This window comes from Mus pahari, chromosome 1, assembly GCF_900095145.1.
Source record: "Mus pahari chromosome 1, PAHARI_EIJ_v1.1, whole genome shotgun sequence".
NCBI lineage: Eukaryota > Metazoa > Chordata > Mammalia > Rodentia > Muridae > Mus > Mus pahari.
Window position 1 is genome coordinate 169,515,971 of NC_034590.1, and position 15,334 is coordinate 169,531,304.

At 48.8% G+C, this 15,334-nt stretch overlaps 1 protein-coding gene across 4 annotated transcripts in view; it reads right to left on the reverse strand.

Annotated features, from left to right (window-relative positions):
* The window catches only part of Gfra1 (GDNF family receptor alpha 1), a 222,434-nt gene extending 207,302 nt beyond the window's left edge, over positions 1 to 15,132 (reverse strand). For 2 of the 4 annotated variants that reach the window (XM_021190541.1, XM_021190532.1), the window contains exons 1-4: positions 14,585 to 14,785; positions 13,704 to 13,988; positions 12,549 to 12,842; positions 11,422 to 11,505 (exon numbers count right to left, since the gene is read on the reverse strand). In XM_021190541.1, coding sequence (XP_021046200.1) covers positions 11,422 to 11,505; positions 12,549 to 12,842; positions 13,704 to 13,743 — 418 coding nt within the window. In that variant the 5' untranslated portion in view covers positions 13,744 to 13,988; positions 14,585 to 14,785. Of the gene's footprint in view, positions 1 to 11,421; positions 11,506 to 12,548; positions 12,843 to 13,703; positions 13,989 to 14,095; positions 14,183 to 14,584; positions 14,786 to 14,847 lie in introns of those variants that run through there. The other 2 variants (XM_029539155.1, XM_029539160.1) reach the window with 2 other exon arrangements.
* Between the last annotated feature and the right edge of the window lie 202 nt (positions 15,133 to 15,334).

The window sequence follows — 15,334 nt, forward strand, 5'->3', positions numbered from 1 at the left end:
GGAGGGAGGAGGGCATAGAAAAGGGGGTGGGAGGGAGGAAGGCATAGAAAGGGGGGAGGGAGGAGGGCATAGAAAAGGGGGTGGGAGGGAGGAGGGCATAGAAAAGGGCGAGCAGGGGTACCCACAATGCATCACACTCACACACACACACACACACACACACACACACACACACACGTAGGAACAGAATTTATTAATAAAAGAAATCAAAGCTAGTCAAGATATTCCCAGGTGAGGGAAGTCCATCCCTCTGAGTAATCAATTACTCCCTTCTCAGGACTACACTGAGCCTTGTGGGGTTTTCCTCACTCACTGTACACTCTTTTCTTCATATCTATCCAGAAAACACTAAAAGGGAATTCTGAAAAGGTGGGAAAGGGAAGTGGCCTACTTAACTCTGAGCCACTAAACTTCCCCAACCCTAATATCTGTGAATGAATTTGGCAGGAATAAAATTCTATCACCCTGAAAAACTGAAAAAAAAAAGATCCCCCCAAACTGACCAATTATTCTAATTCTAAAATAAAATGTAACAATGATATATTCCATATAACCTCAGCATATATATGTATATATATATATATCACATGCCAAGCTACACACACGTATGTAACATATGTGATTGTGTATTACATTTATCACATATATGTGTGGCAAAGATAACAGATGTTAAATACCTACATGTTTGCTACTCAGTGAAAGCCATCTACCAGTCCTTCACACTTTCATAAGTTCAGTATATAACCTAACACTGTCTATGTATAAATGGGTGCTACTGCATGAATCCTGGAGCTAACTTCATACACAAGAACACTGGCTCTGCCACAGCTTAATTTTTATTTTTCCACATTCATGTGTGTATGCAGTATGCACATGTGTGCACGCATGCACAAGAACATACATGTGAAGTTCTGAGGCTGATGTTAAGTATCATCCTGATTCATTAAGACAGAGTCTCTCATTTAAACTTGGAACTCGCCAATATGGCTGGCCTTGCTAGCCAGCTTGCTCTGGGGATCCTCTGTCTCAGCCTTCTAAGGCTGGAACTCTGTACAGACTGACATGTCCACCATCTGAATTTGGCTTGGGTTCCAAAGATGTGAACTTTGGCCTGCATGTTTGAGCAGCAAACACTTCAATCACAGAGCCATCTTTCCAACCCCGGCTACAACACAGGTGTATGTACTCTGGTTGACTTTACTTGGGACACAGTGCTCATATCCACCAAGCCAGGCCTACCTCCTACTCAACAAGGATTACACAAGCCATTGCCCGTAAAATGCTTAGACATTCACCTCTCGCACTTACTGCCCTTTCTTCTCCTGAACGACCACGGTGAGGTCGCTCACTTCTAGTTGGAGTATGCTCAGAGTTTCTGTCACCATTTCCCCAGACACCACTCCTATGCTCTGCAAAGGTGGGGCTCCATTGGGGACCCCACCCCAGGATCTAGTGATTTCCTGTATCTGCTTCATCAAGGGTTTATTTGAAACTTGTAGGAACGAGGATCAATGAACCATTTCATAAACATGAGCTCTAAGAAACCTGCTGGTCTTTTCCTACCAACAGTGCAATCAATACTGATTTTCATACATTATTAAGTGTTCGAGAAATGACAATGTGCAGTAGGTAAAAGGAATAACAACAGCTGGTGAGGTGCTTCCTGGGCAATTTGCTAGGGCGTAAAGGGGAGGGACTAAGGGGAGGGGCATAAAGGGGAGGGGGCAAAAGGGAAGGGGTAAAGGGGAGGGGTGCCAGCCAGCGTACTGGAAGACAAATGAATAGCATATTAGGTCACCTTAAAGTGGGACTCAATCTGTATTCCTTTCTTTACCACTGTGTAATGCTATTTATATGACAACATGACAAAAAGTGGCCCCAGGCATTCTGCTCCACTTTAGAAACCTTGCCTCACACAGAAATGAAAAAGGATAGAACGCAGAAATTGCATCTTTGGTTAATATTTCTGCAGTTCCGCCAGAATGGTTTTAATAGCGAGCATGTTCTGGATTCCGGGTCTCAATTAAGAACCCATCAGAATGCAGGGCCAAATATTAAAATAACAGATAGTGGCTTATATTTCAACTTTAAAGGCTCTTTGTCAAACAGTGTCTTAACGTAGAAGACAGGAAGAGAAGCTGGGAATTGAACAGGAAGGGAAAGGGGGCTAAATTTCTCCTTTGGAATAAAGAACCCAGATCCGTGCTTCACATGCCTGAAGAAGAACAGAAAGAGGGATAAATGGAGCCATGGGAACAGAATGTGAGCCCGTCCAGGTACAGGCTGTTTGGCCCTGAGAGTTCTGTTCAACCTCTCTGAGCTCAAATTTTCCCCTCAAAAATCAGATGGCACAATACCTACCTTTAGTGAGCTGGGACACAAAAGTAAAATATACGTATGAGTGGGATGTCCAGTAAAGAGACACACAGCAGTGACTTCTCTGTGAAAGACCCTTTCACTCCCCCTTTTAAAAAGGGAGCAGACCTGGGGTACACATGGGCTGAAAGAGTCCCAGATGGAACCATGGACTGACCAAAAATAGGCCAGTTGACTGAATGATTAAAAGTCTGTCTTATGCTAATGCATGGACAAGGCGGGCCTTTGCCAATTTAGCAAGAGTAAATTACAATTGATTTTCAAAGAAATTGCTTGTTCTCTTCCCTTTCCTGGGCTGTGCCACACACAGCTGCCTCTGCTTCTGTCATAGCCAGGACCAACTGAGCACTTGTCAAGGAAGATCTTTTTGAGGCACAATGATTGATGAGATAGATGTTCAGAACTGCACACCCAGTGTCAGTGTGCAGATACACAAGAGTACCCAAATCTCTTAGTACACAGCGCATGCACATTTCTAGGGCTCGTGTGCAAGCCAGCCCATCCCTGGAGCCCTGTGCTTTATGCATCTCTAGTCCCTCTGCAGTGGGAAAGCAAGCTCTCCTGTGCTGTGCCATTTGGACATTTACCACAGGATTATGAAAGGACACACCTCTAGAAGCCTCCCCAAGGACTCTGCAGCCCTAAATGAAATCCTGGCCATGAAGAGAAACGGTTAAAAGATCAGAGAAGATGGGAAATCACGACAAAGGTTAACAATGGCCGCTTTCACCCCTAATTTCTGATATGGTGATAGACCCCCTTAGAACGTTAATTAGAATGGAAGGAGAGATGAAAGAAATGCCCACGGGACATAATAAATTAGCCCCTTATGCAAATCACCCATTCATTTCCATCAGTGACCCAGCTAGCTGAGTCTCTAAATTACAGGAAGTGGTTAGCTTCTTTTAACAAAAAAAAAAAGAAAGAAAAAAAAAGAAAAGAAAAACCAGATGAAAGACTAAGGTTTTTGTTTTGTTTTGTTTTTTAACCTGAGGGCTGAGAGAATGTAAAGCAAGAAATAATTTCTCATCCTCCCCCCCCACCCCCACAGAAACTCTGAAGAGGGACAAAAGATGAACATTAACACTGCAGCCACTGGGTCCTGCTGCAAGGGATCTATCAATTAACCCTTGTTCTGAAACAGTGGTCAGCTGTCCCCTGCCCCAGCCAAGCCCAGGCTGTAGCACTCAAGAGAGACAGAAGGGAACAGAGGCTCGACCAGGTCAAGGACGACTGAAGGGGGGCAGGAAAAGTGCCACGATCTGGAGAGCTTCAAATAGCGGTTTAAAAGCAAGCACACACCTAATTCTGCCTGTCATCATTGTCCCCGACAATTTATGTTCCACCGTCCCATAAATTTATGGAACGCTCAGTTTTCTTATCAATAAAATAAGAGGGTTGGACCAGAATGACCTTCAAGAGATGCCCAGGGCATCTTTGTTTATCCCAGTCAAACAAACTCGGTCCCCTGTGATTGGCTTGCTTATTTAAATATAATCCTACAGCTTGTGCTTTGCCAAACTCACTTCTGATTGCTGTTTCCTCTTTCTTTCCCTTCTATTCTCCATTATCTTCTCTGTATACATTTAGCCAGTGGACTAAATCACAGTTTATAAATTATATACAATTATACTATATATATATATATTCACATATGTATATATGTATATGTACATTTGTATATGTATATATACATATGCATATATATGTATATATGTATATATATGTTAACTGTGTATACATGTGTGTATGTTTGTGAATGTGTGCGTATGCATGTGCCTGTGTCACAGTCAGCAGTTTCTTTTGCATGAGGATAATGTGAGAGACGAAGACAGTAGGACCATAAAGGTATACGATTCAATGAAAGGACTCTTCAAGAAAAAGCAGAGCTCTGTTCCAGGACAACCTCGTCTGTTGCCTTCTTCACATTGCTAAAGGCACATGTGGCCAGCAGGAAAGGTAGACGCTATCCTGCAGTCCCCAGCTCGTCAGGGGCTAGGCTAGCAGGTTCCTAACCCTGGACCACAGCACTCTGTGAACATATCTGCTCCACTTGGTATTTTCTCTCGAGAATTGTTTCAGACAACAATAAAAAAGGTATGAGGTGTCCTTTGGAAAGAACAAGCAAAAAAAAAAAAAAATGAATAGATGACAGAAAGAAATACTTCAGGAGACTAAAGAGAAGGAACGAGGGCAGACATATTGGCTATAAATAATTTTGCACCTTGTAACAATCTTCAGCTCATGCAATTACCTGTCACTCACTGATGTTTTATCTCCCTTTTCTAAGCAGGACCTCCAAGAACACTCAAAACATGTGACTGTCTCCGCCTTCCCAGTCTTTGCTGGTGCGTGTAGACTTCTGCCATGAAGAGTCAGAGACCACAATGTCCTACGAGTTACTCATAAAACTTATCGAGGTTCACACTATCTAAATAACTTGATGTTGCTGTCAGGACACGGTCAGTGACACAGAAAGACACCGTTTCCTCAAGTCACCAGGCAGGTAATGAGCGAGGAAGTAAAAACTGAGAGAAAAAAAAAAAAAAAAAAACCGCATGCCAGTGTTTTTACACAATTGTTTACAGGTTCGAGAACCCTAAAAGGCTCCCCTTAACAGATTTGCTTAGATTGGTTGTCTTTTCCTTTTGAGCCTGTTTGTAATCTCACAGTTATGCTATAAAACTGGTCTTCCTGGGGGCAAGAAGGGGGGGGAATAAAACCCAAAAGTAGCATTCTGTGGGGGTGAACCACAAGTGTCCTTAGCAGAGGCTTTGCACGAGGAAGTCCTCCCCTGTCTCAAGTCTCTCCCCTGCCTCAGACATCCTTGGAAGGACGCAGTAATTCTTCTGCTGTGGAAATATTTACAGCGAGACGTGGGAGAGATGGGGGTCAGTCATGAAGCCGAGAAGGGAAAGCTGATCACAAGGATCCTTAAGCACAGGAAGAACTCCCTTCCGGGTGACCGCCACACGTTCACATACCGAAGAGCCTAAGTCCCAAGGAAGGGCAGCAGCAGGCACTGGAGCCTGAGCAGAGTCCTTCAGAAAGGGCCAGCAAATCTCATGCCCGGCTACTGAGGGAGAGGCAAGGCTGTCCTCCAGAGCCTTTGAGATGGACACAGATTTAGCATCTGTGTTGCTGAGGGTTTGGGATTGTTTCCTTCTCAAGTGCCTGGATTAGAGGATATTCTGTATGGAAGAGAAGCCCAGCCTCAGAGTCAGGAGAGAGATGGGATCTAAAAGGCCCTGATTTTATAACCAAGGTGCCCATGCCGTGGGTGGAGCTAGGAGTCACCTGCATAGCTGAATGCCCAGAGCATGTGTTCCTTTTATCTAAGGTGATTGACCCTGTGAAGCTACCCTGAGCACTGACAGAAGACTAGTCACTGTACCCGTCTACGACAGAGTATATGGGTCGAGACAGACAGACAGACAGATCAGGACAAGGCTGGGAAGGCTGAAAACTGGTATATGTTGCCAGGTCAACAGGGCACCTGACCAGGAAGAAGCCAGATGATCCTGGGAGATACCAGACCCAAGCTGACGAGAGTCAAGGACGAAGCAAAGTTCTAGCAAACAAGATGGAAACTCAGGGAACAGAGCAAAGTCGAGCGAACTGGCATCTCCTGGCTCCTCGGGGCCTGGAGATGAGATGGCAGGGGGCTGGAGAGGACCCGCAGTTTGTTCGTCACACACTGGATATCCAGTAACAAGCTGTATAAGACAAGAGACTCAGGAAGAAAGGGTCCAGGGAGAAAGGGGGAAGAGATGACAGGATCCATTTTGGACGTGCTAGGTTCAGGGTAAGGGATAGATACTAGATGGTCTAGATGGCCCCATTCAGTTGGAAAGATTGCTTTAGAGTCTAGACCATGCTGGAGGAGAAGAGAAGATTCTGAGTCATCCACATAGCAGGTGGCTGAGGTCCCTAGAATAGATAAGGCATGTCCAGCGCATGCAGCACAAAGAGGCTACCTATCCTTCCCCACAGCAGTGCCCTGGCAAATCTCAAGCAGTGTGGTCCTGGTCAAATCGGCAAGACCATGTGTAAAAGTGGAGGGCTGCCTAGATCTCTGAGAACACTGCCTTGTCAATCAGCCACCTGTGGTCATAGAACGTCTGCTCTGGACTAGAAAGGATGCTTGATGCCGAGCCGACACAGAACGTAACAAGCTGTCACTAACTTCCAGTGGGAAAGACAGACACATACGTCGTTCTCCCAATGTGCCATGATTAACAGCTACCATAAACCTAAAAGCACAGGAAACACAAGGAGTCCTAAGTGCGGGGCCCGACTGGGGGATTCCAGCGAGACCTTCAGAGATGAAATTTGATTGCGGCCTTGAAGAACTATTATACGCTTCTGAAGCAAGAAGGCCTTGGCCAAAGGCCCAGGAGGGAGAACACAGAAGGAAAAACACAGGGAAGGGTCTGACTGAGGGATCCTGAATGGAAAGAGGGCACAGAGCTTCCAGGAAAGTAGCAAGATCAGGCTAAAAGGGGCCCCTATGGACCAGCAATCAGCAGCTCTGACCAACAAGGAGACTAGCAAAGCCGTACTGGGCTCTGAAATATGCCATCAGCACCATTAGAGATTGTTCTCAAGAGCTGGGCAAGGGGGCAGAAGAAATGCATCGGAGCAAGAGTGTGAACTGCTCCTACAGCACCCACACCCGGTGTGAAGCAAGAGTGTGTGTGAACTGCTCCTACAGCACCCACACGGGGGGGGGGGTTTCACAATTCCTGTAACTCTGACTACCAGAGTGCCAATGTCCTCTTCTGACCTCCCCGGGCACCCATATGTATGTGTACATACACACAGAGACATAGAATTTTTAAAAATACATTTTAAAACTAAATCAAGAACTGAGTAAATGGGATAGGATGCCCGGCACCGTCCCCCACAGCATCTCCCCACTGCCCCCCACCCCCCGGCCTACAACTCTTGTTAGCAAAGCGATGCAGACACTCTCTGGTGATCCATGGATGACATCCTAGACCTAAGGCTCTTCTCCAATGGGCAAAGTTTTAATGAAGCTTTTTTTTTTTTTTTAAGTTAGTGACATAAAGATGACGGCACATAATATTAGAAATGGCAAGCACAGCTAATGATGGGAATCCTTATCTAGAAATCCAGACTCAAAGTCTGGGCATATCTTATTCCTGGATTAAACCATTCCCAATTATTCAGGCACCAAAGTTAAAGTCGTGACATGTCTGGAAACGTCTCTGACACCCACAGGCCATAGGGAAGAGGTGACAGAGATGCAGTCTGGGTTGTCATCGTGGGAGGGCGCAGCTCTGGCATGCCTGCCCTTGGCTTGCTTATGCCTCACTATCCACTTGGACTCTATGTGAGGAAATCCTGGCAACTCCTGACTCCACCTAAAATGCAAGCTCCTAATCAATACTTGAACCCTTGCAGCTTCTCTTCTGCTTTCTGCCCAAGAGGGTCATAGCTTGTCCTTCAAACACCCTTGCCTGCCCACAGGCTTCTCTTGGCTCCAACTGCACTTGCACTTTCAAATGGTCTCCCTACATTGTTCTTCTTTTCTGGAGAATCAAAGAAAAAAATTCCAGCAGGTTCACCCTCCCTTCAGGCCCATGGTTAACAGGTAGAGGGCCTGTGGCCTAGAGAAGGGACTACATGCTTAAGTCTAGTGGCTGGGCTCCCAGGAGATTCTTCATCCCCCACCCCCACCCCATCTCATGCCCCACCCTCTTTCGCCAACATTCTCTCTCATTGGCTCATTTTCTCCCTTGTGTTATTCAGGCCCTAGACCCTTAGAACAAACCACACTGGCTGTGAACATAGTTGCTCCTCACATCCCTCTTTGCATGCCTTAGAGGGTAAACACAAGTGTAGGCATGCCGACTGTCCATGGAAATGCTGGCCCCACTCAGTGGCTCCATTTCCACGGTCGGTCTTCAGAAGAAAAAAACGTTTTGGATTATATTTTATTGTTGTTCTTTTCCTTGATCCTGCCAGGCCACGTGTAATAATTCCCCCACAAGGTCTTTTATCTGGTTAGCAAGACAGTTTTGCATTTGAAGACTCCAAAGAAAATGGAAACAAACATGTCCTTTAGGGGAATCACAGAGTCCCTAGCATCTGCCTGCCTCGGCCGCCTACAATCCTCAATGCAGAGGTTCTAGAGGTCCATCCCTCAGCCCAGCTTTTGTGTGGGTGCCGGGGACCCAAACTCAAATCTTTGTGTTCATACAGCCATCACCGAGCCATCTTCAGTGCTAGACTTTCAATCATATCAGTGGGAAGTCTCTGCTCACACTTGGCTTCAGTTCACACCTGGCATGGTAATCCAAACACGGGATCCCGGGTGGTTACTCCATATGTAGGAGTGATCTGCCCCGGTGTCCTCAGAGCTGTGCCCAACACGGAACAGATACTCTAGAAACCCTGAATCCAACAGGGAAAAGCTTCATGTATCATCCTGCTTCAGACTCCATCTGACAGAGGCCGCACTGACTAATGTGCCAAACTCATTGACTTCAAACCCCTCAAGGCTCCATTTGGCTTTACCATAGCCACTTAAGGAAACACAGACACGGTCAAAGGTCGGGGCTCTCTGGGGCTAGGTCCTAAGTCAATGCCCTCGAGATACCCAATTGAAGCTCTAAACGAAGCCTTCCTGCCTCTGCTTAATTCATTATGACTTTTAGATACTCCACCGGATGGGTCCCACAAACTCGGGATCCTGTCTGCTGTGAAAGTAGACCTGCCTGAGTTTATTTGTTCAATAAATGAGTAAGAGAAACTTGATCTGGGCAAAAGATTTTCCTCATATTCATCAAGGGAACTGAGACGAGTCAGCAGCACCCCAGAATAGCCTTGCTATTTAAAAGTGTTACAGGAGCACCGGGGTACAGGGGAGGAATGGGGGTGAACCCAGTCTTCCTTCAGAGTCACAGACTGGAGAACTGTAGGTCACTTACTCCAGTTGCCTCATTATACTACGAAGAGCTGAATGACACAGAAAGGGGCAAAGAGTCTGTGCAAAGCCCCATACTTAGCTCACTGTAATTCTGAAATTAAATCAAAACAGCCCTTCTTTATGGGGTGGAACACACCCTCCAGCCCTCAGTGAGATGTGATGCTCTCATGCCGGGCAGCAGGTAAGAAGCATGAAGGAGGTCAGAGGTCAGGCTCCCAGTACCTCATCAGTTACACCCCTTCCTAGCCCACCCACCAATCCTTCTTTGAAAGCACACTGCTCATGCATCTCTCTCTCTCTCTCTCTCTCTCTCTCTCTCTCTCTCTCTCTCTCTCTTTCCCACTGCTCAAGACTCTGTCCTTGCAGGGCAGAGAAAAGCAGTCAAGATTTAGAGTAGAAATTACCAGAAAATTCAGGAGAACATGAAGGTCTCGGATACTAACTTATAGCCTCATGTCTAACTCCAATCTCAACCCCCCTCTCTCATATACACAGAGAAAGAGACACACACACACATTGAGGGATGGGGGAGAAAGAGAGAGAGAGAGAGAGAGAGAGAGAGAGAGAGAGAGAGAGAGAGAGAGAGAGAGAGAGAGAGAGAGAGAGAGAGAGAGAGAGAGAGAGAGAGAGAGAGAGAAAGAGAGAGCTCCTTTAAAGAGAAAATCATATATAGAAATGCATCTCAAACTTCATATATTTATGAAGGACCCATCCAGGTAGATCTTGCTAAAATGCAGGTTCTGATTCAATAGGTTTAGATGCGACCTGAGATTCTAACTTCCTTGATGTCAGTCTGTGCCATCATCGTGTAGATGAACAGCAATAAACACCTTACAATCAAACAAATCCAGCTTTGACCTCTGCATTTATGACCCCTGTGATCATAAGCTAGTTTCCCATCATCCCCAGGCCTCAATCTGCCCCCTCCATACAGAGTGTGAGACAGTGCTAAGATCTCCCGACACAATGCCTGGCATAGACTAAGGGCTCAGTAAATGTCAGCAGCTGCCTCTAAGATTCATGAGGACCAGGATGATAGCTGGCTGGCAGCCAAAACCAGGATAGTGAGAACACAGTAGGTGTCCGATGGATCTCTGGCCAATGAGGGCATATCCAACACGTTCATAGACGATCAGAATATGCATGCTCCCTTGCTCCTGTGCATGTCTGCATAAAAGCCTAAGGCATGTAAAGTACCAGAACCCTCTCATCAGCATGCCATCATCTCTCAGAATCAAATCCAACACCGCCATTGTGTTGAACCACCAAGCCATGTGCAGTTTGTGGGGGTGAGATGCGCTTGAGAAAATGTCTTAACTGTAAATAAGGAAAGACAGCATCAGTCTGGAATCTGTACTTCATTAAGAGAAATCACCACCTTGCCTCTTACATGCGGGCTGTCTAAATGCAAAAGCTAAGAGGAGAGAACTTAACTCTGAAAACTTCCGTTCATTTCCAAACTGAATGCAGAACTGGAAGAAAAGCCCCAACAAGCGGAGGGCAAGACTCTACGTCGAAGGGCCACTGGGTCAGGACTGCTTGCTCTGAGATGAGCTCACACTTGCTCGGGACAAATCAGAGAGAGAACGAACATGAGCAGGTGCCACGTTTCAAATCAATGTCAGCTGTTAAACCCATGGCAACAAGTTAGTCTACCCACAATCCCTCTACAGATTAAGGTTATCTCCACTGCTTCTTGAAGACAGTGGCATCCTGAGAGCAGATTCCATTCCACTGAGACACTGTGTAAGGTTCAGCAACAGGAATATGATTGCCACCTACAGACAGCATTGTTCCCTTCGCCTAGAGCTAGCCAATCATATTTCATTGTTTTTTTTTTTTTTTTAAATCAATGCAGTCACCTCCCTCCAGGCTCTTCCAAACCACCACAGCACATTACTTCATTGAGAATTACTCTCCACTCAGACATGGAGAGTATGGCTACATGGCCCACCTCTTCACTATCAACACCTTACTTCCGATTTCCCAGAAACTCCCTCAACCCATACAGTATGAGGAAGCTCACCAGAGGGCAAGCCAGCTGAGTCGGGCCGACAAAGGAACCGTAGTGGAAGTATAAATCAGCTTACCTGATATGAACGGGACTGCCCGGAATATATCTGACAGCCTGCTGTTAACCGGTTCGTACGGGGAATCTTCCAGTAGGTCATTTCCTAGAAATGACAGGAAGATTGGGCTCAGCTCTGGAAAACAGGCATATTTCAAACAGGGTTTCACTGCTCATCCGGAACCCCTAATCGTGTTATGACTGTGTACCAAGGAGATGCTGAAATTCTCAAAGATTTCACATGAGTGTTTAGGGATATGGTTATTCCCTTCTCATTCCTCTGCCTTTGCCGTCCTCGCTCTTCCCAGAGCACCTTGTAAAAGTATCGGAGAAGAACCCGAGCTTGCCAGAAAACTCTCCCACTCTTTGCAAAGGAACTGAAATCTGAGAGGAAACAGCCAGTGACGTCACACACTTTGCTTGTCTCCAGGAACCAATGGAAGGAAGGTAACCCAGGAGAGGCCCTAGTTCTGTTTGCTCCCCAAACCAAAGCATGTGGCCTGCAAGCAGAATACTGGCTATTCGTAAATTTTTACAAGTGGCAGCTGCCAGTCCAAGCTTCTGTATTATAAACGTCAGTGAGTCTCAGTGAAGAATGAATGTATGGGACACTTCAGAGGTCCACTTGCAGACTCCCTAAATCTCACTGGAATGGGCAGTTGTGACTGCTACTCATGTGCTAACCGTGGTTGAATCTCAGCAGCTGGTTCAAAACCCAACTAATCTAAAATGACAAATGGTTTTCCACCCATGTATCTTTGAACTGGTGGGGTGGGGGGATGAATAGGGAGCAGAGTTCACTGGCTCTGTAATACTTCTTTATCCCATGTCATAAGGTCCTTAGGTAGCATCTAAGGAGTCCCCACTCTGATGTTCTAACTGGGTTTCAGGAAGGTCAGTGGGGTCCCAGGAGTGCCCCCACCCCCTCGTGGATTTTCCAACAACCAGCTCCAACAATACTGCTCAGCTGCAGCAGCAAACACCAGCTGCCTCTGTCCCTAGAGGCCAATGAAAGGTCCTCATTCCGCAGCTGGGAGAAGTGAGCAGAGGATGACATCAGCCAGCTTAGCCCCAGTACCGACTGGACTGAGGTTGCCTCTGGCCTTCGGAGAGGAAGCCCAGTACGCTGGTGGGGGCAGTAGTGCATACCCTGCAGGCTCTGGTACATGCTCCAGTAGATACGCAGACAATTCTTCTCTTTCTTCATGCCCCGCTTGCAGCGGCAGTTGTAGAGAGACTTCTGCTTCAAGGCCTCCATGGCGCTGCGGCACTCATCCTTGGCCTCGAGGCCGGATGTCAGGCTGAAGTTGGTTTCCTTGCCCGCCACGCACTGCCTCAGTGTGCGGTACTTGGTGCTGCAGCTCTGTTCCTTCAGGCACTGATCACTGGCTTTCACACAGTCCAGACGGTCCCCACCACTCACCTCGGCAGACATCAGCAAATCTACAGGATGAACAGAAGAATGTTCCAGTGCAGCAGATTAGTGGGTACCCTGATTCTAGGTCCTGGGAGGGCAGGGCTCGCGCCTAGGGCATGATAGACCCCCACCATCATTCTGAGGGGGCAGATTAGGTAGGAACCTGGTCCACCCCTCTTCTGGAATTTTCTCACCCCTGGAATACTGCCATCACACCCCTCCCCGGCTCAACAACGAAGGTTCTACTGGCTGCCTTAGCGGATTTGCTGGGGATCCCGCGCAGCCCCAGCGTCCCAAAGCAGAAGCACTCCTGACCCGCTGGCTGCCCCGCCTCCCCAGGCACCCGAGGCTGCAGTGTCTCCTGGCCAGCAGCGGGCACAAGGGCACTCTGCTTAACAGCGAGGCTGGGCGCTTGGCACCCGTAGCGCTCTGAACGAAAGGCGGACGAGTGCCACAGTCTGCCCCGCGAGTGCGCAGAGACGTTATTCCCAGAAAAGTTTTCCATTCCAAGTTTGCTCTCTTCCGACCCCAGCGGTATTTGACCACACTCCACCTGCCTGAGCGTCTCTGGGAGCTCCTTGAGACTTCCAAAGGGGAGCAACGCCCTGGGATGGAAGCCTACGACCCCTCAATTTTCCACCAGGCTGGGTTATTAGTTTTTGTTTTGGGTTTTTTTTTTTCCTCCCTTTAAACACGGCTAAATAAAATCAACCGCTCAAAGATGCGCCACCACCGCTTCCAAATCCCAGGGATTCTTGAACCTCTTCACCCCCTAGCGAAACTTCTTCCACCCACACTCAAGGCACCTACCCGCAATTCTGGAGTGGCTGCCGCAAGGGACCCCCTATGAAAGACTCTTGAGAAAGCCAGCAGCGGCCTCGACTTACCCAGGAGTGGCAGCGCGAAGTACAGAGTGGCTAGGAACATGGTGCCGCCGAGCAGCTGGTCCCCGCCCCCCCAAATCCAAAGCCGCCGCCGGATCTCGCCGAGAGAGCTCAGCGTGCAGCGATTCCCGGGCGACTGCGCTCCTCTGGCCACTCAAAGTTAAGCTCCATCCAGGGTGAGAGCAGACTCCCCGTTGCTCTGCCGCCCACCGCCGCCAGGGACTCAGCTCCGGGCGGGCGCGAGGGCGGGAGGCGGACCCGCTTTTAGGGGTTCAGTTCCGACCCAACCTGGAAAGGAGAGCGCGCTTTGAAATGAGAGCTCAGAGTGCTGAAGCCTCCAGCTCCCGCCCCTCTCCCCTCCCCCGCTCCCGCCTTGGGGGACTTCTCAACGCTACCCCCACTCGGGTCCGAGAGCGGGAGGTGCGAGTTCATCTATTACGGGCACGAGGAAGCTCCGGAACCCGGGTTCTGGAGCTGGTGAGGTCCGCTAGGGCTCCCAACGTTCAAAGCTGGAGGCTATCGCGCACAAGCTAAGAGGATGAACGCAAGCAAATAAATAACCATTACTTTCAGAGCAAGCGCCGGAAGCTAGCTGGCGCTGCCCGGAGTCGGAGCCTCGGTGGCGAAGGCTTCTTAGCCAACCCCGCTGGACCAAGACCCTGCTCCGGCTCCGGGAAGTTGGCTGCCCTCCCGGGCTCTCGCCCGACCACTCACTTGCTGGCTCGATCACTAGCGTTCTAGCTCTTCTGTCCCCGGCCACCGATCGCTACCCCAGTCACCGACATCCCCTCCCCTGGACGAGCCTCTTTTCCCAGTCAGTCCGGCAAGAGGAAACTGACATCCCGCCTGGAACTGAAACCTGGGTTTTGCGCCCCTACTCCTACCTGCCGCTCATCCTGGGCTCCTTCCTAGACTTCAGTGCTTCACACGCACTTGCCCAGCGCCCGAACTCCTGTGCATCCACACCACTGCCCCGGGAGAGCGAGCTAGCCCACAGCATCTGCACGCCCCAGCAGGTGCAGCCCCGCACCACTAGCGCCCCCCTGGCCCCAAAGTTGGAGGACGCCAGCAAAATGGAAAGGGATGGCTGGAGGGGAGGTGGCGATGGGTTCTCAAGTGGAATGAGAAAACTCTAAATGCCACAAACCTGAACCCAATTGACCCGTGTCCAGCTGCAGCGAGTAGCCAGTGTTTGTTTATTTATTTATTCTTTGGAGTGTCCCCGCCTCCTCTTTCTCTTTCCGGCCTCACTTTCTCTGTGCTAGGTAAAAGAACGATGCCATAATCTGCTACAGCTCGGAGGACAGAGTTGGCCAGGACGATTTCCGAGCAGACCTCCCCGCCCCGGCTCGCTGCCCGGTAGGGATGTCAGCGGTTATTGGAAGCGGTGGGAGGATAGCGTGCCCAGATTGGTTTTGGCTAAAGGCCCCTCAGGCTGCTTCTGCTCCTGCCGCCCGGCAGTGCAGGGCCGGCTCCTCTGTGAAGCGCAGTTCCTCTGTCCGCCACAGCAGACTTACAGACTGGCTGGTGGTGGGACCCAAGGCCAACACGCACGCAGGCTCAGGACCCGCAGCGCTACGCCGCCGCCGCGGAGACTGCGCACCCCCACCCCTTCAGTGCACAAGGGCTCTTTC